This window comes from Callionymus lyra, chromosome 2 (genome assembly GCF_982586985.1).
Source record: "Callionymus lyra chromosome 2, fCalLyr1.hap1.1, whole genome shotgun sequence".
NCBI lineage: Eukaryota > Metazoa > Chordata > Actinopteri > Syngnathiformes > Callionymidae > Callionymus > Callionymus lyra.
The window spans coordinates 11,389,737-11,417,329 of record NC_141819.1 but is presented as its reverse complement, the minus strand read 5'-3'; the positions used below and the strand labels follow the sequence as shown (position 1 = coordinate 11,417,329).

Below are 27,593 nucleotides of genomic sequence, written 5' to 3'. Positions count from 1 at the left end.
ACTACGATCTTAAGAAAGTCATAAAAAGGGATTTGACTGCTGCTTTGGAAAGGCAGCTGTGCGGTGTGTCGCCACCCACGCCTAAATCCTCAGCCCGACAACCCCAAACTAAACATTTCCCCTTTGATTTGTGATCCAGACTAACCACAGTCATTTACAGAATCTATACGTCAAAGTGAGTCGACGCGTTAAGAGCACTGAGGGGGATTTCACCTTTGTAATTTACTTTTTTTTACTGAGTAAACAGCTCGAGTCCAGATGCTGGAATATAAGGAGTTTCTGGGATGTAACTGTTGAATCATGCTTTCAGTTTGAGGGAAGGTTCCAGGAAATGCAGACGGTAACCTGAGGATTAGATTATCTAGAGCTGGTCAAGTTAGGAGCATGTAGAGAAAATTAAAATCATTGTGGAGGGGAAAGGTTCTTGTTCTTTCTCTTTCTTTCTCTTTGTTCTTGTTCTTATTTTATTTTAATTTTTATGAATAATTGCTGTATTTGTGTGTCTAATTGGTAAAAAAAAAAATTTACGAAACATTTTTTATTTCAAATAAATAAATAAAAATACTGTAACAAAGAAAAAACCGTAAAGAACAGAACCGATTAAAATTTGTGTGGAAAAAAGTGTTTGTTTAAAGACGATTAAAGTGCATGTTTAAAGAAATTTGGGAAATAAAAATGATGTGAAAAAAACAAGATGAGAAGCAAAGTGTAAACTTTGTATTGAAAAATACAAATGACAACAAAATAAACATTATTGCAAAATAAAATATAAAAAATATATTAAAAAGACAAACTATTAAAAAATATTTAGGCAAGATATTCTCAATTTGGCTTGCATTTAACACACATCTATTAGTTTTGTAAGTCCAACGTCCTTTTTTCAGACTCTCCCCATAGGCCACACCCCCTATGCTCCTGGAGCAACAGATTCCAGTGAGACTGGGAGATCACAGAGAGATTTTAAAAAGTATTGATAATGACAAACTCAGTTTCCTACAATCCTTTTCAAAGAGTTGTTTGAACTTATTGGAAAGTGGAGACTAATTCTAATAACTAGGTTGCAATTTTTAAACTGACAACTAAACCACCGACTGTAACAAGGGTTAAACTAACGACTAAAACCCCCGACTGTAAAAACGGTTAAACTGATGACTAAACCACTGAATGTAACAACAGTTAAACTGACGACTAAACCTCTGACGGTAACAACTTTTAAACTGACAACTAAACCACCGACTGTAACAAGGGTTAAACTAAAGACTAAACCCCTACTGTAAAAATTTGTTTAAACTAACGACTAAAACCCCGACTGTACCAACGGTAAAACTAATGACTAAACCACCGACTGTAACAACGGTTAAACTAACGACTTAAACCCGACTGTAACAACGGTTAAACTAACGACTAAACCACCGACTGTAACAACAGTTAAACTGACGACTAAAACCCCGACTGTAACAAAGGTTAAACTGACGACTAAAACCCCGACTGTAACAACGGTTAAACTGACGACTAAAACCCCGACTGTAACAAAGGTTAAACTGACGACTAAAACCCCGACTGTAACGAAGGTTAAACTGATGACTAAACCACCGACTGTAACAACAGTTAAACTAACGACTTAAACCCCGACTGTAACAACGGTTAAACTAACGACTAAAACCCCGACTGTAACAACGGTTAAACTAACGACTAAAACCCGACTGTAACAATGGTTAAACTGACGACTAAAACCCCGACTGTAACAACGGTTAAACTAACGACTAAAACCCCGACTGTAACAACGGTTAAACTAACGACTAAAACCCCCGACTGTAAAAACGGTTAAACTGATGACTAAACCACTGAATGTAACAACAGTTAAACTGACGACTAAACCTCTGACGGTAACAACTTTTAAACTGACAACTAAACCACCGACTGTAACAAGGGTTAAACTAAAGACTAAACCCCTACTGTAAAAATTTGTTTAAACTAACGACTAAAACCCCGACTGTACCAACGGTAAAACTAATGACTAAACCACCGACTGTAACAACGGTTAAACTAACGACTTAAACCCGACTGTAACAACGGTTAAACTAACGACTAAACCACCGACTGTAACAACAGTTAAACTGACGACTAAAACCCCGACTGTAACAAAGGTTAAACTGACGACTAAAACCCCGACTGTAACAACGGTTAAACTGACGACTAAAACCCCGACTGTAACAAAGGTTAAACTGACGACTAAAACCCCGACTGTAACGAAGGTTAAACTGATGACTAAACCACCGACTGTAACAACAGTTAAACTAACGACTTAAACCCCGACTGTAACAACGGTTAAACTAACGACTAAAACCCCGACTGTAACAACGGTTAAACTAACGACTAAAACCCGACTGTAACAATGGTTAAACTGACGACTAAAACCCCGACTGTAACAACGGTTAAACTAACGACTAAAACCCAGACTGTAACAACGGTTAAACTAACGACTAAAACCCCGACTGTAACAATGGTTAAACTGACGACTAAAACCCCGACTGTAACAACAGTTAAACTGACGACTAAAACCCCGACTGTAACAAAGGTTAAACTGACGACTAAACCACCGACTGTAACAACAGTTAAACTGACGACTAAAACACCGACTGTAACAAAGGTTTAACTGACGACTAAACCACCGACTGTAACAACAGTTAAACTGACGACTAAAACCCTGACTGTAACAAAGGTTAAACTGACGACTAAACCACCGACTGTAACAACGGTTAAACTGACGACTAAACCACCGACTGTAACAAGGGTTAAACTAAAGACTAAAACCCCGACTGTAACAATGGTTAAACTGACGACTAAAACCCCGACTGTAACAACAGTTAAACTGACGACTAAAACCCCGACTGTAACAAAGGTTAAACTGACGACTAAACCACCGACTGTAACAACAGTTAAACTGACGACTAAAACCCCGACTGTAACAAAGGTTTAACTGACGACTAAACCACCGACTGTAACAACAGTTAAACTGACGACTAAAACCCTGACTGTAACAAAGGTTAAACTGACGACTAAACCACCGACTGTAACAACGGTTAAACTGACAACTAAACCACCGACTGTAACTAGGGTTAAACTAAAGACTAAAACCCCGACTGTAACAACGGTTAAACTAACGACTAAACCACCGACTGTAACTACAGTTAAACTAACAACGAAATCTCAGACTGTAACAGCGGTTAAACTGAGGCCTAAGCCACCGACTGTAACAAGACAAATTTCCACTTTGAGTATAATGACTATGACGATGAAGACGTGGAAACGGTAAGGAGGCGTGACGATAAATGAAAAATTTACACCAAGACAAAGAAGTGTTACGCCAATAAAGGACCAGTTGTGGGGACGGGTGCATCTAAACGGGTGGTATAAGTGGGTGAGGAACACGGTAAAAGAAATGACAAATGAAGAATGGATTATTTGCACGAATGCGCCAACAAAAAAATGGTTATAGTCACCAAGAAATATACAGTGCAGGAATGTGCCAGAACGACACAACAGTGTAAGGAAGGCAAATTAGTTCAGAAAAAATCCTACCTTCCGATATTGCACCTTTCAATATTCGGGATTAGTTGTAGAATGTTGTATGAGTCAGACCAGAACCACAAGTACTTTATACAGGATGTAGGACTAAAAACAATATGCCAGGAATTTGAGATTTTTATTTTAAACTTTTCCTCCGGCACTACAGTAGTAGTAGTACTACTAGTAGTAGAATTTGTATTATTTTATTATTTTATTATTGACAATGAAACACTTTTGAGTAAATATTTATTATAATGATGTTTTTCGTTCAAGAAATTATTCAAAAAATTGATTAATAACAGTGATATTTTTCAGTAAAGTTTCACTGAGGAAGGAAACGCTAAACAGAATAAACTGCAGGAAATTGGACGATTACAAAAGTGGCAGCAAATTCCCTCAAATGGGTTCAATTAGACCCTGTTGTTTTAAACGCTGCTGCCTTCTAGTTAAATATGAGGTTAAAGTAAGTGCAAACCATGAGGTTTAATTATAGTTTTCTCATTTGATGACGGGAAATTAGTTGAATACATGTTTGTCGACTCGACCTTCGTTCGGAGAGATGGAATGAAAGAACCTTTTCAACACTGGTGTGGGCAGTTTGGTTCGATTCCCAAAGTCTCAGTTGGTTCAGGAAAGAGAAAAAAAAGAGGAGACACGGATCAGATGCCAACCTGATACCACAAAAATCTCTTTTTTTTATGATTTAAAGTCAAATAATCCAAGAAATCACAAGAAAAATGAAACAAACTTGTCACCGATGGAGATGTAAAGAAATAAAACAGGAGGTTTCTGATTTCTCTTTTTTGTAGATTTTAGATTCTTTCTGATGATCAAGTGGAAAAAATGGTGGCGGTCCTGGTGAACCAGATTTATATATCCAGAGTACTTTTGTGAGGCACATATACCCGGAAATCTTCCTAATCCACAGCACATGTTGTTGTCACTCCGAGGTTTGTCACAGTGCTCAGATCTTTCACTCAAATGTTGGCGAGACAAGATTTTTACCGTGAAGCTCTGCCAAGGTCTTGCCTGGTTTTCTTAAACATCTCCTGGTTTTCATTACCCAGGATTCATTAGGGCGGTCCTGGAGAGGACAGTGTAGATTCAGCAATTTTGAAGTCAAACATTTATTTTTGACTCTTTGAATTCCTAGAATGAGATCAGTTCGACAGTTTCCTGTAATTTCCATTCCTGAGAAACTTCAAGATCATCATTGAGCGAGTGAGTCAGTGATAGTGAAACTGAAGTTAAAGATTATGAGGATAAAAGTTCTGCTGAGGTTCTCTGTGCAGCCCTTTAGTTTATATGATGTTATTCTATGTTTGTATGCTTTTAGGTCTTCGATGTGTAATCTTTATATCTGCACTTTGTGTTCACTTTGCACTTTGTTCTTGTTCTTACTTTTATGCAACTTTTCTGTACCTTCAAATGTCTGCTGTGAACTGGAAACCTAATTTCCTGAAAGAGATCTCCAGAGGGATTAATAAAATCAATCTAATCTAATCTAATCTAATCTAATCCAATCCAATCCAATCCAATCTAATCTAATCTAATCCGGCCGTTGTGATGTAAATCTGAGTTTTAGCAGTTTTAAGCTTTTGTTCAAATATTTTAACAGAACTACATTTAACAATTTACAAAGAAAAAGGTATAATTTAGGATTAAGTACTTGGATTCATTTGTATGACTAGTGACTTTTTTGTACCTGTTTATTTACGATTAAAATTTAAATTAATATAAATTAAGATAGATTTTTAATTGAAAGGCATCGAATAACTTTTGCTAATATTTTGAACATATTTAAGATTCAACTTTAAACTTTAAATTTAAATTTAAATACGTAAATTTAAAGTGTTAAAGAAACTCAAAATTCATTCATTGGGTTGGGATTTTTTAGAGAGTAATCTTTTCATTTTTAGAGTTATAGACAAACATGTTTGTTCATTTTAATGTAGCGACTGGAGCTCAGTTGTCTTGGTCTAAAAAAAAAAAGTCTCTATATTGAGGCTTCAATACAAGATGGACGTTACAGACGAGCAGTATGGAGGTATTTGGATGTTTTTAAGTGTCGGAGACGAAGACATTTTAACTCCAGTCACTACATTAAAATGAGCAAACATTTGTTGATTGCATAATTCTAAGTTTGGGGGCAGGAGTGGAGTGAAAGGATGATGTTATTCTATTCTGTTAATCTTTAAATCCTTTTCTTTATGTTAACAAAATCAGAAATCTTCATCTGATTTATTTGTGTCATTTCTTTTGATCTATGTTCTTTAGACTTTGTCATCCCTTGCTCTTTGCACTTTGTTCTCATTCTTGCTTTAATAAAACATCTGTACCTTCTATTGCCTGCTGTGAACTGGAAACCCAATTCCCCGAAAGAGACCTTGAGGGCAATTAGAAAATGAGTTAATGTTGGGTGGTTGTTCGCTGGAACTCCGTGCTCTCTACATACTTTTTTTTTAAAACCTCCTGTTAATTTGGTCTGTGTCACGACTATGTCATTGAAGGAGATGAAGCTCATTCATCTGCCAGAGATTAGAACTGCATCTTCTCAGCATCAGCATGAATCCATCCAAGAGAAAAAAAAACACTTCTAGCCAAACACGTTGAAACTGTTAATCATCTGCTCTCGACTCCAGCGTTTCCTGGACGGGACTTAAAACCGTCAGCAGGTGTCGAAAACAATTCGACGGCTCATCGTCTTCCTCCCCGTTTGACGAGAACCAATCTCCGTCGCCGCGGCGATCTTCAAACATCATCTGACTCGACGAGAGACATGTGACTGACTGGCAGCAGGTCCCGGGGTCGTGATGGGACGCAGGCCTCCGCCGGGGTTCGAAAGGGGTCGAGAGGGAACTTGATTCCTCGCTCTCGAAGCTGGAATCGACTCATTTCACACATTAACCGTCGTGTTTACACAGCGGGGGGAGAGACAGTTTCATTTCGGCGGGCGGCCTCCACTACCTCACAGAAGAAGAATGCTAACTCACCACCACCAGGCACAGCCGATCGCCAAAACCGGTGGGGGGGGGGGGGCGGTAATATCAGGGTCTTTAAAGTCCCAAAAAAATAGAGATGGCAAGGGTGGAAATATGAGCTCTTTCTCCCAGAGGGAGAGTCTGGATCTGCTCACTTTCTTGTGTTGATCCAGAGAAAACGATCCGAAGACGTCTCGCCGTCCGAGCAGAGAATTGGAGTAACCTTTTTTAAAAACAATAAAAGTGGAGGCGAGAGACGAGGGGCTGCGATGCTATGGTGCTCCTCCTGTGTGGTCCTCCCTCTCTCCCTCACTCTCTCCCCTCCTTTTTTTTTCTCTCTCGCCCTTCCTCACTCCACACCCAGCGGGGGCTTCAAAAAGGCAGACTCTTCCCAGCCTCTCGCACTCTTCCTCCCATATCCCGGACCTGGCTGAGCGTCCACCTTTTTTTTTTTTCTTCCCCCAGGCGGCAGCTCAGCGGGGGATTAGAGATGCGGGCGAGTCAGAACAGGGCCACGGATCTGCTGCTGGTTCTTCTGGGCCCCGTGTTGCTGTGTGCGGCCGCGACCGAGAGTCAAGGTGAGTTTATCTCTGAATTCGTGGTCGAAAAGTATAGAAGTGTGATGAACTGGTGCAGCATGAAAGTCGTAATAGTATTTTATTACAAACCAATTGAGTTGTAGCGTAAAAAAAATACATTTAGTCCTTTTTTTAACTTTTTTAAATAAAGTTATGTGTATTTTCTCATCTCACAATGTGTCTTTGTCTTTTCTTTTACATTATTTAGCAGCATTTCTTTTAACTTATATTACTCAAATTCCTCTCTCGTCATATTAATATTTCTCTTCTATTTCTTTTAATGAAATTAAGTAATACTTTTAACTTTAACCCTTGTGTTTATCTCAGTGTCAAGGTGACCCGAAATCAAATGTGTTTGTGGTATCCCTTTGGTTGTCTCTGTGTCAAGATGAACGACCTCCCTGGCTACCATCAATTCGTATGCAGTGGTGGAGGTCGTTCACCTTGACCCAGAGACGACACGAGGGATACCACAAACACATTTGTCGGACCTTTCTGTCAACTTGACCCTGAAAACATGTTTTGTTTAACATTAGCACACATGTGTAAATATCTATTAAATTTGTAAACACAAATACAGTATTTTAACATACATATTATATTTATAACTATAAGCCTGTTGCTTTTGCTTGAATGTTTATGGTTATACAACTTTCAGACAGTGTTGAAAACTTTAAAAGTTACAAGATGAGAAAAGACATTCTGTAGTTACATCTGGATTTAGAATGATAGATAGATTGATTGATTGACTTGATTAATCCTTCTGGAGAGTGCAAGGGATGACAGAGTGGAATTATAAAGAACATAGATCAAAATTAAATAATGCAAAGAAAAGGATACAAAGGAAAAAGGATACAAAGATTAACATAGACTAGAATAACATCATACTTTCACTTCGCGCCTGCCCACAAATTCAGGATTATACAGTCTAATAGCACAATTAATTAATGTGTCCCTGAGTCTATTAGTGTTGCATCTGGGGAGGAGCATTCGTGCACTACATCTGCTCCTTTCAAGAAACATCTGAAGACACTTTTATTCGTTCAGGCTTTTCCTTGATTCTCTGAGACTCCTGTGTTGGTCTTGGTGTTTTCTTGACCAGTTAAGTATATATTTTATTGGGTATTGTATTGATTGTTTAAGCGCCTTGTGACCCTGGTCTAGAAAAGCGCTATAGAAATATTACTTACTTACTTACAGTAGTTTGCCGAGTGATCTCCTCTCTTCAACTGTCACCAGTGAGTCCAGCTTCAACAACACAAAGGTTTATTCGTCCACTTGTATGGCTTCTCACCGCTACTGCTGACACACTGGTCTAAATTACCAAGTAGATTTTTTGAAAAAGGTTAAAAATAACTGTGTCTATTGTGACAAAATAGCAGTTTTTCTAGTTACCATTGCAATTAAACACACCGCTATCATTCTAGCTTGCCAAGTTTTGCAGTGAGTCATGAGAAATGAGCTCCTTGTTGAGGTCGTGCGTCATCTAAGTGCTCTCCTAGTTATTTGTTTTTTCCTAATGATTGTTCTTGAACATTTGAGTTTCTCGTCTTTTGAATTTCCTTTTATAATGTATTTGGTTTCTTTATGTTTCTGTTTTCTGTATGGAGTTTGTATGTTCTCCCCGTGCTGCTTGGGTTTACTCCGTGCACTCCGGTTTCCTCCCACAGTCCAAAAACATACATGGGAAATTTACCGTAGGTTTGAGAGTGTGTGTGAATGGTTGTGTGTCTCTTGTGTGCCCTGAGACAGACTGGCGTCCTGTCCAGGGTGTCCCCCGCCTCTTGCCCTATGATACTGGGATAGTCTCCCCGCGATCCCCATAATGAATGAATGAATCAAGTAATCTCTGGACGGAATGAAAGATACATTTGGCTTCACCATTTTAAAAGTCAGAACTGCTATTATACAGATAAGTAACTAAGTAAGTACATTTTATTTATATAGCGCTTTTCCAGACCAGGGTCACAAAGCGCTTAAACAATCAAAACAATATTCAATAAAGTATATATTTTAAAGATCAAGATAAAACTGATAATACAACAGGAGTTCTAGAAAATCAAGGAAAAGCCTGAACAAATAAAAACGTCTTAAGATGTTTCTTAGGTGTTTGATTGTTGGATGCTCAGCCGTTCTGACTTCAGAGTGGTTTCCCTGAGTCAGTCGCGGCGAGCTCGTCCTCGTCATCCCACTGGGTCACACAGATGAATGAGTGCACTTGACCCGGAGTACGCTTCGCTCTTGAGCGTCGCCGCTCTTCCCACGCTTCAGCCTTCGCTGTCACGCAGATGACATGCCTCCTCCCGAAACGCTCCGACAATCCATCTTCCCTGTCATCTCTCCGCAGCGTATCCCGACGACGACGACGAACAGTACGAGCAGGAAAGGGAGGCGGCGTACTGGGACGCACAGGCGAGGCGAACCCTGGAGGCTGCCCTGAAGCTCCGACCTCGAGAGCACCGGGCCAAGAACATCATCCTCTTCCTGGGCGATGGTAAGGTCACGCTGTTATTATGGGATGTGTTCGCTCGTAACTCGCCTCCTTGTACTGGGGCGCCGAGCAGAAAAGGGCAACGGTGAAGGTCCACGAACAAACAGCTCAATACTTGATGCACGACGTCGTCCATGGTCGGAATGGGGAAAGGAAGTGTTGCATGAAAGAGGGTCGGCGAGTTCTTTGATCAGAAGTCTCTCTTTCACTGGTTATCTCGCTTTAAAATGCTGTCACGTCCAAACTGAATCTGAAGAGCGGTGTCAACACAAACTTTATTCTCAGTTTCGGATCAATCAGACTTGGAAGAGAAAAAGTCTAGTTCAACTAATGTGTTGATTTAAGTGTATCTTAAATAGATGTTGGACTCTATTGTATCATCAGTGTCTGTTTGTACAAAACTCTCTTTTCATTGACATATTTACAACCACGCCCACTCTTCTATGATTGAGGTTTGTCACCGCGCGTCATCAAATCCCCGAAAGTCTCGACCTCCAAGGGACTCGTTGTACAAACAAAGGAGGGCGTGATTACAGCTGGCCGGAGGAGGAGTGAAGCCATTATTGCGTCATAATGGCTTTTGTAACCTCTCGTTCGCCCAGATTTCAGACGGTGGAGAACTTAAATGAAGTAATAAGTTCAAAACATGGTCTTGATGTGGGACTTACTGCATCTTCGAGAGGACAACTTCAACATTTAGATCATGTTTTAAGGATGTAGTTTAAGTAAACTAAAGATATAATGACATGCATGTCTATTTCAGCTGAGGGCGCCCCCTACTGTCCTCTGGAAAATATGACACTTCATGCTTCATGAAGCTTCATCAGCCCATCAGTACTCAACAGACAATAATAATCATCACCAACAAACAATTCTTTACCATTTTGAGGGAGGAAAAACTACACATTAAAATCTTAGTTGCAAATTCTGTAGCATCAATATGTGAACATTTAACCTTCGTGTTAGCTCAAGGTCAGGGTGACCCGAAGGCCCCAAAACAAATGTGTTTGTGGTATCCCCTGTGTTGCTTAAAGGGTTGAAATTAAAATGACCACCAAAATAAAGTGTGTGGGATTGAACTTGAAGCATAATTAACTTCACGAATGTGCCCAACTTGTCTTAGTTTTCACAGGTTAAGTATATATTTGTTTTGTAGTATTGTCGAGTACTTGACTCTGATGTTGCACAATTTGCAGACCACATGACTCTTGACGAGGTCGGAACTGCTTTAATTTGTTTTGAAACCAAAATATTTCCAAACATCAGCTTTAAAAGCTGCCGGAAGTCGACTGTATCCTCTTGTCCTCAGTCATTGTCGGGATCTTGCGGGATTCTGGTGTCTAGTGGTCGGACAATGAAGCTTCATGAAGCACCGTCAGAAGACAGTAGGGGGCAGAGTGACATCTAGTGGACTCAGGAAATAATGAAGATGCATGTCTATTTGTTATTGTGCACACATGGCTGCTGGGATTGTGGCGATAATACTTTGCATTAATTAGAAGATTTTTTTTTGTTTGTTTCATGCGCTTGCATCCAAACATGAATAACTAATAAATAAACAGCTCTGTAGCCGGAACTTTGTACATTTTAAAATTATACACAGTCTTAAATTAACCGTAATCCTCGAATACAAGATGAGTCCTCATTAGACACTTTTTTGTACGAGAAAATAATCTTTTAAGTTAGAATTTGGTCTACAAAGAGTACTACAATAAAATAATCATTACTCCAAAACCATGAGAACTAGAAGCCTTCACCGTAAAACATATAGATGTCAAGGAAATTAGTTAAAAAATGTGAAGAATCCCCTCCACTGTGGCTTTATAAACAAGCCTGAAAACGTTTACAATTGTTACAACCTATTAATACATTTGACTGATGGACCTTCAGCTGCTTCATTACCTGCTGACAGGCGGAGTCTGTGTTAGTCTGAAAGATGGTTTCGTTATTTCAACCTCTATTAAACCGTCTGTTTAAAAACTCCGGCTCGAACTGTTGACATTCCATCAGGCTTTTTTTTTCCCACCAACACTCTGGCACATGATTTAAACTAATGTGACAGTAATAGTTCACGAGTGTATATTTTCAAAAGAGGACACTGGTTTCTTTTTCCCTGTGGAGCTTTACTGTGACGCCGACAGTAAACAAAGCTGAATAAAACCTGAAATATTCTGAGCTACAGTAGCGTTGAAGTGGGATGTGCAGCATATGGAAAATAAACATGACCTTTAGAGCAAACAAATCCTTTCTTGTTTATGCGTCACATCTTTCTATTTTTGTTCTGGTGGAATAAACATGTTACACAATCCTGTTTTGGGATCTCTAATGAATGAATCAACAATAACACAATTAGAACCTTTTAAAATAATTATTTAAAAACTGGGAAGTACCACTGAACAGTAGTGGTGTGTCGATGAAGCTTCATGAAACAGTGTCATTATCTCCTGCGTCCACTAGATGACACTCTTTGCTCTATAATCGATTGATTTAAAAAGCTATTCTCTTCTGTATTATTTACCATTTTGAGGGAGGAAAAACTACACATAAAATCTATAATTGCAAATTCTGTAGCGTCAATATGTGAACATTTAACCCTTGTGTTAGCTCAAGGTCAGGGTGACCCGAAGGCCCAAAAACAAAAGTGTTTGTGGTATCCCCTGTGTTGCTTAAAGGGTTGAAATTAAAATGACCACCAAAATAAAGTGTGTGGGATTGAACTTGAAGCATAATTAACTTCACGAATGTGCCCAACTTTGTAGTATTGTCGAGTACTTGACTCTGGTGTTGCAGAATTTACAGACCACATGAATCTTGACAAAGTCGTTACTGCTTTCATTTGTTTTGAAACCAGAATATGTCCAAACATCAGCTTTAAAAGCAGTCGGAAGTCGACTGTATCCGCTTGTCCTCAGTCATTGTCGGGATCTTGCGGGATTATATTGTCTAGTGGTCGGACAATGAAGCTTCATGAAGCACCGTCAGAAGACAGTAGGGGGCGCCCTCAACTTAAAAATGATGTGATGTTATAATAGGATAGCTTTTCAAAGCAAGGGATTATAGAGCAAAGGGTGACATCTAGTGGATTCAAGAAATAATGAAGATGCAAAGTCTGCGGCCGAAAGTGCAATTGCAACAGAAAAATAAGCAAACAAACGTGAAAAACTATGGTAACACATAAAATATGATTTGAGGTGAGGCTTAGGATCTCTATCAACGGTGACCCATTTTTACATCAAAGTATGACATCACAATCAACTGTTCTCTTTCTACGTAGTGGAAAGCAGGCCGACTGAGAAATGTCTAATCAAATACTCACAGCAAACAAACTGCACATACATGTTAAAAAATAAAGTCTTACCATTAAAAGACGGGAATATATGTGATATATAGACAGTGTATATATATATATATATATATGTGTGTCTTTGACAACTGGTTCTGAATTGTTCTCTAGTTTAATCAGCAGCTCAAGACATTCTGCTTCTGACATTTGTGACTGCCGGTAGATATGATCACATTTGGCCATGAAACCATTTATATCTGGACCACTAACACCCGCTAATGAGTCTCCTTAAGGAAAGTTCCACATTTAAAACATTATCTTTAAGCTCTTCCCTCATTGACTAAGAGTTGTGGTGATTCTGCAAATGAAAGCAAATCATGCAATTGCTGGCTTTGATTAGGACTTAATCCGAAAAAACAACTATTGTATTTCTCACCTTCATTAACCTTAATATAAAAAGTCAAAACGTTTTCCTGTAAAATGTTTATTGTGCCCAGTAACCAAAACAAGAAGATCTTTAAGCGCACAGGAGTCATTAAACAGCTTGAGAAGATTAGCTGGAAATTCAAGTCGTATTCAAAGAAAGTTGATCTTTTTTCTCACCTTTGGGTCAACACGTCGAGTCAGTCACTTTTGTTTATGTTCTGTGTGGTCTCGTGTTCCTTTGCTTTTATTACTCTTTTTACCACCAGGATGACTAAATTGTGCTTTTAAAAATACTCCGGCTGCACACTGACCGTCAGAGTCGTGCTCCATGTGTTTTCCTGCTATTTTCCAAACCGTGTCCGTTCTTGCCGTTGACTTTCCATGGTTCTGTTTACCGTCACAACTTTAGAGAACAATTACAATCCGGATGGTGATACAACCTCGCGGCGCTAGAATGAAGTTTTTTACTCACAACTAAATGAAAAATTGAGTTTAGCCAAAAAATATCAATCTAAAATGCAGATGGACAATTATTTAGTTTGAATTCCAAGATACCAGTATCACGATACAGGGGCAACGGTACTATATGTCATTATAGTGTAGTAACAAGGATACATTTGTAGTATTGTCGAATACTTGACTCTGGTGTAGCAGAATTTACAGACCACATGACTCTTGACGAAGTCGTAACTGGTTTAATTCGTTTTCAAACCAAAATATGTCCAAACATTAGCTTTTAAAAAGCAGCTAAGGTCGACTGTATCCTCTCGTCCTCAGTCATTGTTGGATTCTATTGTACCTTTAATGGCTGCTGTCATCTAGTGGCCGGAAGTGTAACCGTAACAGAAAAATAAGCAAAAGCGTGAATATTTAAAATGTATTTGTCATAAAAATTATATATTTTATTACAAACACACTTTATTTAACTATTAACCAAGAAAAACTATGGTAACACATTACAAATGATTTGCGAGCCGATGATTGAAACGAATAAAATCTTTAAAAAATATACATTTTTTAAATAATCAATACAGTGCTGAATATCGATACAATATTGTGTAAAATAATATCGCAATAAAGGTATTTTCTAGCACTTTCTGTCTCAATCATTCACTGTATTTTTTTTATTAAAACATCTGTTTTTTGGGTTTTCTATTGACAATATATAACAATTTAAAAATCATTATTATTTTCTCATATTTTACACAACCATTGGTTTCATTTTGAAGTACTCTCTAGCTAATATGGTAACCGTGACCTCCGAGGACCAAACTGTAGATTAGAAATGATTAAATAATGAAATGACGTAGAGGAAATGATCCGAAACATAGACAAATATTGCAACATTTCAGTGCTGTCGTTACGTTTACTAGCATTGCTTCATGGCCATGAGTGTGTGAACTACAATACAATAAATAAACCCAAACACATTAACTGCAAGAAGTACTGTTTTGAGCAGTGACTTAAAAACACCTTCAGACTTGCTTGTGTTGCCTAACACTTTGATTGACGGCTCTCTGTCAGGAATGGGCGTGTCCACGGTGTCGGCGGCCAGGATCCTGCGAGGTCAGCTAGAGGGGAGGTCCGGGGAGGAGACCATGCTGGCCATGGATACGTTCCCGTATTTGGCTCTCTCTAAGGTGATCACACATTTACCTGCACGACACCAAAATGATTCGATAAAAAACACCAAGATATTCTGACAAAAAATCAAATTAAAAGATAAAGCTGTAACTTTGTGTTCTTATTGTGAGAATACAAGAGTTGATTGTGCGAGTATTTATTTGTCAACCCTTACATTGTTACAGTAAGAGCAGGGGAAAATTCAGATTTAATTTTGGATAAACATTGAGAAAAAAACCACTACAAAGCAATTTCACAAGTACTTATCATTAAGATATTTGTCTAGTGAAGCTGAAGAGAATAGCTGGTGTGTCTGGACTCAAAAGGCCTCCCATACTCTCTTAAGAAGCCTTTTGTCTGAGATGTTGGTCTGGGATCCTGATAAAGAGCCTCAACGACGCTTAAGGTGTGTGCATTCGGTGAAAGTTATAATCAGGTTAACTCGCATCATAACAGCAGATCATCTCTGGAATGTGGACGAGTGTGAGAACACCACAGCGGGAGGTGTTTTAACATGAATCAGGCACTAAATGTCTTCATGTGGAGACGATCATTCACTCAGTTAGTTAACAAATGTGTTTTTTCAACAAATAAATGTACTTGTTATTATGTGTCTTGTTAGTATCATTTGCTTTTCAACTGTTTCTATAAAGTTAATAAAGCTTAATGGTTCTCATAGTTAGTTTTTTATGGTCGTTTTGTTTAATAAAAACAGAACAAAATGAGTTACTGAGTCCCAGTGAGACAGAAAGACAATATCATAAGAGACGGATAAAAGATCAGCGATAAGAAATACTATAACTGAAAATAATTTTAATAATAATAATAATAACCACAACTACAATAATAATGTTCAAAACCAACAACAATAATAATGACAATGCTAACGATAATAATAACAGTAATAATAATAATAAATAGATAATAGCAATGATAATAATAACGATGAAAAACAACAACAATACTAATTGTTTTAATAATGACAATAATAACAAAAATCGTAACGGTAATGATAATGATAATAATTACAAAATAACGATAATAATGGTAAAAATATATATAATAACAACGATAATAATAACAACTGATAATAATAATGAAAATAAAAACTGTTATAATAATGATTAAAATACAGATCATAATAATGATAATAACAATGACAATAAAAAACAACGACAATAGTAACAATAGTAATAATGGTAATAATAATGATAATAACAACAATAATAATGAAGTTAATAACAATGTTAATCATAATGATAATAACAACGATAATAATAAAGACAAGAATATTAATAATTGTAATGATAACAATTATAATCTAGATAATAACAATGATATAATGATAATACTAACAACATTAATAATGGTCATAATGACAATAATAATAGTTATAATAATGGTGATAATAATAATAATTATAATTATGGTGATGATAATAATAGTGACTGTAATAATAGCGTCAATAATAAGAATGTTAATAACAATGATGAAAAAGTTCCAATACTCTTTAAATGTCTCGACATACTTTATTTAGACCAAAGATGATCAAATTAACACGAGGAGTTAAAAAGGACAACAAGGTTTTGGGTTTTATGAATTTTTTCAGTAAACATACCAAATAGCAAAGGATACATAAGTTATGATGCTGGATGATTTGGCAAAAATGTGGCTTAAAAATAAAAAAATAAATGGGCCTTAACTAGAACCATGAGGAACTCCACTGGTATATGTATCCATTAATCATAAGAAGTTACCGATCCTTGTCTAAATCAGGAATGTTTTGATAAATAAAATCCTAAATTTGGAAAAAACAAGCCTTTGTCTATAACTTGTAAAGCCAGAAATTGAAGTTTTAAAGATTGTTCCACTGGATAAAGGGAGTGGAATGAACCAGAATGCCCTTTAATCCCGCCACAAATTCACCTCAACAGACCTACAGCGTGGACAAGCAGGTGGCCGACAGCGCTAGCACGGCAACAGCCTACCACTGCGGGGTGAAGGCCAACGCCAAAACAGTCGGCCTCAGCGCCAGAGCGGTCGCGTACGAGTGCAACACCACCTTCGGCAACGAAGTCTTCTCCGTTCTACGACGGGCAAAGGCTCAAGGTGAGTCTTTTTCTTTTTTTTTTCGCTTGTGTTATGGGATGTTTATGGTTTTCTTATCAGGAGATATTCGCTATATTTAACGACAAGGAATAAAGCATCATCTGATAAGAATAATTGGTGTTATTGCTCAGACTTGAATTATAGTTCAATGTTCAGATGCTGTGGATTGACTTTATGGTTTCTGGGTAAACAGCTGAGGTTTTTTAACTAGTAACTAACAAATTAATAACTAAGTTAAATAGCTTGTGACCTCAGAGCGAGTTAAGAAGGAGATACTTTGCTCAGGGGGAGGTGGTTTTCCTGAATATTAAAACACTTTGTGAAGTACGTCCTGAGCCTCCGCCTCCGAACTCTGTAACCTCCAAGTTTCCTTCGACACCGCAGGCCAAGTAGGGATGGACGGAAAAAAAAAAGAAGGATGGCGACAGGAAAGATAGCCTGAGCAGTAAATGGGTTTACCCTTGTATAAAGTAAGTAAGTAAGTAAGTAAGTAATTTGTATTTATATAGCGCTTTTCCAGACCAGGGTCACAAAGCGCTTAAACATCAAAACAATATTCAATAATATATATACTTTAAAGGTAAAACTGATAACACAACAGGAGTTCCAGAAAATCAAGGAAAAGCCTGAACAAATAAAAACGTCTTAAGATGTTTCTTAAAGGAGTCAGTAGATCCATCAAGCGCAAAGAGAGAGGAAGATCGTTCCAAAGCTTAGGAGCAACAGCCTGAAAAGATTTCTCTCCTCTGGTCCTGAACCGTGTGCGTGGAACCATCAGTAGATTCTGATCCACAGACCTCAGAGCCCGAGCTGGGGTGTAAGGCTGGATCACATCAGTGATGTAAGGTCTGAGCATAAATAGATCTGAAAGTAAGAACCAGAATTTTAAAGTTGATCCTGAAAGAAACTGGAAGCCAGTGAAGAGTTTTAAGGATCGGAGAAATGTGAGTTCTTCTACTAGAGCGGGTCAGAATTCTCGTTGTAGAGTTCTGAATCAGTAGACCTTCACAACGAAATATTCAATGACGACACCATGAAAACAAGTGTTTTAATTGACTATCGCGACTTCTTGTCTTGTGTCCAGGCAAGTCTGTGGGTATAGTGACCACCACACGCGTCCAGCACGCCTCTCCGGCCGGCGCCTACGCCCACTCGGTCAGCCGCAGCTGGTACAGCGACGCCGACCTCCCGGCCAGCGCTCGCAAACAAGGATGCGTGGACATCGCCACTCAACTGGTCACCAACGTGGACATAGATGTGAGATGCCAGACCCAACACGTCAACACTTTCATCGAATCTATAGATCCATAAGTCCAGCTGAATCTAGGACCTGTGTTATGATAGATTTATTGGGGCGGGGCCTTGAGTTCAGCGGGACTTTGTTCGGGTGTGAATCCAGTTGACAAAACAGTAACAGGAATGCAAAACGTTAGTCAGTACCTCTATCTGCATGTTGTAGTCATTAACCATGAACCTCCTTGTTTGTCAACAGCTTCCCTTTTTATCTCGATCGCATGTGTCAAAACCAACTGGCCTACGTCGGCGACAGTCCTTTCTAGTAATCATAGCATCTTCAACTCGGACTCTTCTAACTCTGCCGAACGAGTTGCTACATCATTGATCGTGACTTGATTCTATCCTACGATGTTTCCCTTTAATCCAGAAACGTCGTCCAAAAAAGACACTTAAAAACATCCAAATACCTCTTAACTTCTCGTCTGTAACGTCCCTCTTATATTGAAGCTTCGACAAGAAGAATTGTTCCTTAAAAACGTAACCAAGTCTGTATTTCAACATGTTTTTTAGCGGACCCTAGTAGGCTAGCTGCTAGGCTAACGTCCTACGCAGACAGGAAGTACTCCAGGTTATATAGTGCTTCCAGTGTAGGATTTGTGCGTCATTTGAAACAAAGACAAACTTGAAGACAACTGAGTGTTAGTCGCTACATTAAAAAGGATAGATTTGGCTGAACTATCAGTTTAAGGAAAAAATTGCTAAATAAAAATATAGATACTTTTGTCGTAGGCGCATATCTCTGCCATATCTCTCGATGAAGCTTCATGAAACAGTGTTATTATTTCCCGAGTCCACTAGATGTCACTCTTTGCTCTATAATCTATTGTTTGGAAAGGTTATTCTATTGAAACCACATCATTTTTAACCTAAGGGCGCCCCCTACTGTCCTTGAAAAGATTTGACACAGCTTCATGAAGCTTCGTCGACACATCACTACTAAAAAGTTAAGTTAGCATAACCACTGCAGAGGCACAAGCCATGCAAGTCAATCGAAAATCCATGTAGTTTAATTACAAAACATTAAAAAACATTGTGAGTAATTGTGTTAAAAATTACACAAATTTTGACAAACAAATAAATTCTATGGTGATGGTAAAAAAGAAATCTGTGTAAGAATCAAACAATTATCAACCTTTTTTTTTTTTATAGTAAAATGGAAAAAATTCTATCTTTTACTACATTTTAGTTACACATGCACACATGAAGAAATTATTTGTACTCTCGACACTAGTGATGTGTCGATGAAGCTTCATGAAGCATTGTCATATTTTTTCAGAGGACAGTAGGGGGCGCCCTCAGCTTAACAATGATGTGAGGTTTCAATAGAATAACTTTTCAAATCAATAGATTATAGAGCAAAGAGTGACATCTAGTGGACTCAGGAAATAATGACACTGTTTCCTGAAGCTTCAACGACACATCACAACTTGACACCGAAACAAAACTACCATTGTAACATGTTCTTCTCTCAGGTTATTTTGGGGGGAGGAAGAATGTACATGACACCTAAGGGAACCCCGGACCCTGAATATCCGACCTCCAACTCTCGCAAAGGAGACCGCAAGGACAAGAAGAACCTCATTGACTTGTGGCTCAAGGCCAAACCGGTACTGTCACTTCAAGCCAATGAGTTCAAAACACACACAAACTAAACCTCGTTCTTGTTCTGCAGAATAAGAAATCGCGCTACGTTTGGCACAAAAAGGAGTTTGACGAGATCAACGTTAAAACTACAGACCGACTCATGGGTGAGTAGCACATGCTCGTCCCTTATCTCTCCTGTTCTGTGTGTTAAAAGATAAACTTATCTGACGTGAGTTTCCCGCTTTCATCTTTTACGAGTGAACAACCTCGACACTTAAATGCGGCGATAAGAGGCCGAGCACACGTTTGACCATCTGACGCCGCAACAAGGCTGACTGAGCTGATTCTCCCCGAACGTTTCCAGGTCTGTTCGAGGCGAAGGACATGAGGTTCGAGATTTTCCGAAACGAGACGCGGGACCCGTCCATCGTCGAGATGACGGAGAAAGCCATCCAGATCCTCAGCAAGAACCCCAGAGGGTTCTACCTGTTCGTGGAAGATAAGTCCAGTCGAAAAGATTTAGATGTTGTTGTGCGTGTCGTGAAACTAATTGTTGTGAACGTTCCCGGCATCACGAGGGAGAATCGATCACGGCCATCACGACGGCGTCGCCAAGCACGCGCTCACCGAGGCGGTGATGTTCGACCACGCCATCCAACGGGCCGCGCAGATGACCAGGGAATCGGACACGTTGACCGTCGTCACCGCAGACCACTCTCACGTCTTCACCTTCGGCGGGAACACGCCCAGAGGGAACCCCATCTTTGGTGGGATCCTAGTGGCAATCACCATAATGAAATCATATGAAGCTGCGTTTTTTTTGGTCCTTGTATCCATGTTGGGAACTAGTTCAACTTCAGTTCACCGAAAATGAACTGATTTAAAGTTCAGTTACCCAATTTTAAAATGAACTAATTTAGTTAATCGTTCAAAAGTGTCAAAGGTTTACCGCTACAAGAATGAACCAGTTAAAAGTTCAGTCCACTAACTTTAAAATGAACTACTTCAGTTATTATTAAACATTTTGTAAGGTTCACCGCTCCAAGAATGAACCAGTTCAAAGTTCAGTTCACTAATTTTAAAATGAACTCGGTCAGTTAATCGTTCAACATTTTTAAAAGTTCACAGCTCCAAGAATGAACTGACTCAAAGTTCAGTTCACTAATTTTAAAACGAACTAGTTTGGTTAATTGTTCAACATTTTTAAAGGTTTACCGCTCCAAAAATTAACCAGTTCAAAGTTCAGTTACCCAATTTTAAAATAAACTATTTCAGTTATTCGTTCAAAAATGCAAAAAGTTCTCAGCTCCAAGAATGAACTGGTTCAAAGTTCAGTTCACCAAGAATGAACCAGTTCAAAGTTCAGTTACCCAATTTTAAAATTAACTACTTCAGTTAATTGTTAAAAATTTTTACAGCTTCAAGACTAGTCTGGTTCAAAGTTCGGTTACCCATTTTAAAATGAACTAGTTCAGTTAATCTTTCAAAAATGTCAAAAGTTGACACCTCCAAGACTGAACTAGTTTAAAGTTCAGTTAACCAATTTTAAAATAAACTAGTTCAGTTAATGGTTCAATATGTTTAAAAGTTCACCCCTCCAAGAATGAACTGACTCAAAGTTCAATTCACCAATTTTAATTTGAATATTTAATACTAGTTCAAAGTTCTGTTTATGTTTGTATATATATCTATATATATAGAGAGAGAGAGATATATGTACAGATATATATACTCAAACAGACAGGAAACCAAGTGGGCTTCAATGACTGTTTCTGACCCACCAGGACTGGCACCGAAGAGAGCCGGGGACCACATGCCTTTCACCAGCATCCTGTACGCCAACGGGCCCGGCTACATCCACATCAACGGAACCAGAGAGAACATCACGATGCTGGACTACTGTGAGTTGGTCAAGAGTCACTTAACACCAGCTGCTCTCAGGAGCAAGAACTCATTAACCGTCTATTGTAACCGCGGACGCTTCTATTTCCATGTATTTACACTTGTCTTCCAAAACCTTTTTCCCTCGTCCACGGTTCTGCTCCAGTCACTGCAGTCATTGCATGGGTCAGACCTGCAAAGATAGTTTAATTCTTCAAACCCTCATATCACTCTGTTTAGATTTAGGATTTATTTAATGTTCTACCCTGTTTTTATGTAAGTACATCATGGCTATTATTTAAATTACAGTAAAAATGGTAAAACAACTTTTTGAAAGAGTTAAACAGCAGATTTGTGATTTGTTTGTAGAAATTCATCATATTTCAATATTTGCCGCAAGAAGCAACATGTCCTCCCAACATACATCCATCATCCATCCATCCTTCCATCTACCATCCATTCATCCACGATCCATCCAACCATTTATCCATCCATCCATTCATCCATTCATCCATTCATCCATTCATCCATTCATCCATTCATCCATTCATCCATTCATCCATCTGTCTATCCATCCATCCATCCATCCATCCATCCATTCACACATTCATCCATCTATCAATCCATCCATTCATCCATCTGACTATCCATCCATCCATTTATTCATCCACACATTCATCCATCTATCAATCCATCCATTCATCCATCTGACTATCCATCCATCCATTTATTCATCCACACATTCATCGATCCATCAATCCATTTATCTGACCATCCATCCATTCTTCCACACATCTAAAATCTATCGATTTATCCATGCATTTTTCTGACCATCCAGCCATTTTTTCATCCATTTGTCCATCCGTCATCCATCCGTCCATCTATCCTTCCATCAAACCATTTAAATATCCATTCATCCACCATTGCATCCAATCTGTAACCCATCCATCCATCCGTCCATCCACCTATCTTTTCATCCATTCGTCCATCCATCCTATAGCAAAGAGGCCCAGACGTCTTCCAGGAAACCTATTTTAGCTCCTTCTACAGAACCAAATACATAGTTTCTTCTGGTCTTCCCAGTAGAGTATGCCCAGAACATCTAAGAGGCATCTTCCAATGCTTTCCTTAACTGGCTTCTCTGAAAGGTAGAGGAGCAGTGGTTCATCTTTTGGTCTCTCCTGAATGACTCATCTCCTCACCCAAGGAGAGACCAGACACCTCCATGTATGGTCGAGTTGAGTTATTCATACTCATTAAACAAAGTTGGTGAGCAAAGAACGTTATGGACAAATGCTTTGGCTTTTGGCTCAGCTCTTTCTTTAACAGAACACAGTCATACAGAGAGCTCGTGACTGAAGGATCTCTTCCCAACCTGGACAGAACGTACCAACCTTTTCCTTCTGAAGACTGAAGCTTCAGATTCTTACAAAAAAAGCAGTGACGAGCATTGAAGACCTCTTTGTTTTTTGGTGATGAAAGAATCAGTACTAACGTGTTCAAATCGATTCCAGAGCAAAATGAGGAGCATTAAAGACGAGCACTAGCAACATGTTACCTTCCGTATCCTCGAAGCCCCTTTTCACTGATGTAACGTTGTTTGAATCGATTCTAAATCGACTTCATGCTCGACCGACGAAACCTCTTTAGCTTTGATTGTTCAGATTGTTTCCATGGCGACAAAGCCGTTTGTGTGTTCATCACCGGCTTGTTTACAACCATTCATCTCCTCTCCAGTGTAGTGTGACATTTTGAACACGTCCTATTTCCCTTCCAGTCGACGAGGAGTACATGCAGCAGGCGGCCGTCCCCCTGGAGAGCGAGACCCACGGTGGCGAGGACGTGGCCATCTACGCCAGAGGCCCCATGGCTCACCTGTTCCACGGGGTCAAGGAGCAGAACTACGTGGCCCACGTCATGGCCTACGCCGCCTGCCTGGAGCCGTACACGGACTGCCCTCCTCCTCCTCATCCACGAGCCCGAGGCTCCGCCGGGTTCATGGACACGTCGTCCCGACTCCTGTTGGGACTTCTGAGTGTCACCTGGTTGCTGAGATGACACAGAGGAAAAACACACGAGAGTGTTTATCCAGATCCAGAAGTTTAAATATATATATGCAGTTTAAGACACCCGACGTGTCCTTCTACCGCTAGGCCTTGATCACACTCGTGCTTTTCAAGCAAATGATTGTGATTTAGTTCAGCTTCAAGATAATAACTAGTGATGTGTTGATGAAGCTTCATGAAACAGTGTCATTATTTCCACTAGATGTCACTCTTTGCTCTTTAATCTATTGTTTTGAAAAGTTATTCTCTTGAAACCTCATATCATTTTTAAGCAGAGGGCGCCCCCTACTGTCCTCTGAAGAATATGAGACTGCTTCATGAAGCTTCATCGACACATCATGGTCTGATGAAGCTTCATGAAGCAGTGTCATTGTTTTCAGCGTCCACTAGATGTCACTCTTTGCTCTTTAATCTATTGTTTTGAAAAGTTGTTCTCTTGAAACCTCACATCATTTTTAAGCAGAGGGCGCCCCCTACTGTCCTCTGAAGAATATGACACTGCTTCATGAAGCTTCATCGACACATCATGGTCTGATGAAGCTTCATGAAACAGTGTCATTATTTTTCAGAGTCCACCAGATGGCGGTCTCTGCATTATTTTCCTTTGCTTTGAACAACTGTTCTAAGGAAACATCATTTTTAAACTGATGGCGCCACCTACTGACCTCTAAACAACATGACACTGTTTCATCAACACGTCACTAGCCAACAGGTCAAGTTTTCAAATCTTGTTTTTTTTTTACTGAATAGCTTTAAATTGCAAATTTTTTTATTTTTTTTTATCAATTCTAAATGGGTTTCATCACAAAACTTAAATGATGATTTTTATATTTTTCAAAAATTACTTAAGCCAAAAATATTATTATCTACCAATTACCTCGACCAAGGAGTGGCATTTATCCACCCATGCCTTGTAAGAACCAGCATAAACTGTAAAACTAGACTTTATAAAACTCAGGTTACAGTTTAATGACCAAAAAAAGGTTTATTTTGTTTCATTTATTTCCTCCTTTTCCATGAGACTTGTGTCGATAACTTACCTACATTTTGTTTGTGGTGCTGCAAAGAAAATTGACTGATTTCCTTAAATAATGGGTTTTTATGAAGTGAATTTAGCCTCTTGGCGGAGGTATGTGGCGTCTTAATGGGATGAGTTTTAATTTATATATGTATACCTAAATTAAATATGAAATCATATGCTGCAGTATTTTTAATATGCAGATTATTGAGAAAGGATATAATATTTATATATCTGTTCAAACACAGAAAATCAATTATAATTCATTCTAGAATATTAATTCAAAACATGTCAAAAGCACTTTAATAAGCATTTTAGATAAATTTTTATATATACAGTATATATATTAACTATATGTAATTGGCTATTAATAGATTGCACAGAATATTGTAGAAATCCAATTTAAATGAACCATTGATAGCAAATAATGCAACATTACCTCTTAAACCAATTACTTACCCTTCAATAAGGTTTGACATGATGCGCTGAAATGTTCATTTAAATTTTAAAATTCAGGAATATTGATTTAAAATCCACTAGAACATCCAAAGACAAAAAACGTATCAGTTCATAACAAACTCTGTTGCTGTCTCTGTTCAGGTTTCTACGACTGTTATTGTTTGGAAGAAATGTTTTTCTATTGACAAATGTTTTATGAGCACAATATATTTATGTACATATTTTTTCACAAAGTGTTTTCGATATGAGGAATAAAACGGCCATGTATTTAAAGGATTAAATGTGTAGTCTTTCGTATTCTATTCCATCTAATATCTGATATTAAAAAAGTATTATAGTTTTCTAATGCAAATTGTTGGTACAAGGTTTTGTACAAAGAGTACAGGCACGCTGTTCACAGGTTATGGGGATGTATGAATGGATAGATGGATGGATGGATGAATGGTTTGATGGATGGATGGATGAATGGTTTGATGGATGGATGGGTTGATGGATGAAAAATAGAATGGATGGATGGATGGATGGATGGATGGATGGATGGATGGATGGATGGATGGATGGATGGATGGATGGATGGATGGATGGATGGATGGATGGATGGATGGATGGATGGATGGATGGATGGATGGATGGATGGATGGATGGATGGATGGATGGATGGATGGATGGATGGGTGGATGGATGGAAGGAATGTATGAATGGGTAGATGGTTGGATGAATAGATGGATGGATGATAGATAGATAATGGTTGGATGGATGGTTGGGTTGAAGGATGAACAATGGAATGGATAGATGGGTGGTTGGATGATAGATGGATGGATGGATGGATGATGGATGGATTGACGGATGGATGAACTGATGGATGGATGGATGGATGGATGGATGGATGGATGGATGGATGGATGGATGGATGGATGGATGGATGGATGGATGGATGGATGGATGGATGGATGGATGGATGGATGGATGGATGGATGATGGATGGATGGATGGATTGACGGATGGATGGATGGATGGATGGATGGATGGATGGATGGATGGATGGATGGATGGATGGATGGATGGATGGATGGATGGATGGATGGATGGATGGATGGATGGATGGATGGATGGATGGATGGATGGACTACAGTTACTGAAGGCTTGTGAATGACATTTGAAATATTTTAATGTGTTCAAGTCTCTAAACTCAACCTTCAGTGAACATCAGATGAAGAATGTTTGTCAAACGGCAGCCGTGTGAGAGAAAGACCACGTCTGACGCTCACTCACTTCTAGAGGTGGACTTACCTGTGTCAAGGTGTCCACTAACACAGCACCATAGACAGGTTGTTCAACAGGTTGTTTCCATTAAAGACTCCTCTGAGCTCTGGTTACGTGTGAACGTCGTAAAGGTCTCGTGATAGTCGAGCGCCCTTTACTCCCTGAGTGCTGCTATAAAGAGACGTCGGACCACGACGACACGTTTCTCTGTTTGTACAACGACCGGCAGCATGGCTCGGATACACGGAGCAGTACTGGTCCTTCTTTTAGTGCACTCCACTTCCTGCGCGTCGGGTAAGAGTCGCCCCCGGATCTGGATTGTGTTACGAGTATTTTGTCCAAATGTTTGGTGTGAATTTGTGTTTTTTTCTGACCTCCAGAGGAAGAGCTTCACGCCGATTTCTGGAACAACAAGGCGAAGCAGGCGCTTTACACGGCGTTGAATGTTCAGCCGAACGTCCATCAGGCCAAGAACATCATCCTGTTTCTGGGCGACGGTGAGTTCAAGACTTGGCTTTAAAATATGATGGAGGAACGATTCAAATGAAAATATATTTGAGTCAATAAATACAGGTGTTTACAGGTGCGGGAGGAGTATAAAAACATTCAATTAAATCAAAATTAAAAGGAAAACATAATGTTGAAAATGATCAATTACTATTAAAATGTATTAATCTCAAGTTTCTAGATTTAAACTTTGCAAAATGAATCAAAACACATTGTGCTGGATGTACTTAATATGTAATTATTGAATTTATATTTAAAAATGTACCATAATCTCAACAGAAAATAGCATGTATTAATCTAAATAACACAAAAACGTCAATAAATATGTGAGATATTGACAATTTACAAACACAATAAACACATTTTCAAACTATTTACACAAATGTGTAAACTCTTGAAACTAAATGTATAAACTTTTATAACACATTTTCAAAACTTTGGGACAGGTATTTAAAATA

The 27,593-nt window shown here is 38.7% G+C and overlaps 1 protein-coding gene across 1 annotated transcript; it reads left to right on the top strand.

Moving 5' to 3' along the window:
• Nucleotides 1–6,995: 6,995 nt before the first annotated feature.
• On the top strand, nt 6,996–25,612 carry alpi.1 (alkaline phosphatase, intestinal, tandem duplicate 1). Its single transcript, XM_087782517.1, has 11 exons — nt 6,996–7,129; nt 9,477–9,623; nt 14,854–14,969; nt 16,887–17,061; nt 18,146–18,318; nt 19,830–19,964; nt 20,030–20,105; nt 20,306–20,440; nt 20,517–20,708; nt 21,726–21,842; nt 23,600–25,612. The coding sequence occupies exons 1-11, from the start codon at nt 7,042–7,044 to the stop codon at nt 23,878–23,880; spliced, it is 1,635 nt and encodes a 544-aa protein (XP_087638643.1). The 5' UTR covers nt 6,996–7,041; the 3' UTR covers nt 23,881–25,612.
• Nucleotides 25,613–27,593: the final 1,981 nt, after the last annotated feature.

What these genes read in the sequence shown, in the direction of transcription:
- alpi.1 (XM_087782517.1), top strand. Translation starts at nt 7,042, where the DNA reads ATGCGGGCGAGTCAGAACAGGGCCACGGATCTGCTGCTGGTTCTTCTG. An exon ending in CGTATTTGGCTCTCTCTAAG is followed by an intron (nt 14,970 to 16,886) that starts GTGATCACACAT and finishes TCACCTCAACAG; the next exon opens with ACCTACAGCGTGGACAAGCA. An exon ending in ACGACGGGCAAAGGCTCAAG is followed by an intron (nt 17,062 to 18,145) that starts GTGAGTCTTTTT and finishes TCTTGTGTCCAG; the next exon opens with GCAAGTCTGTGGGTATAGTG.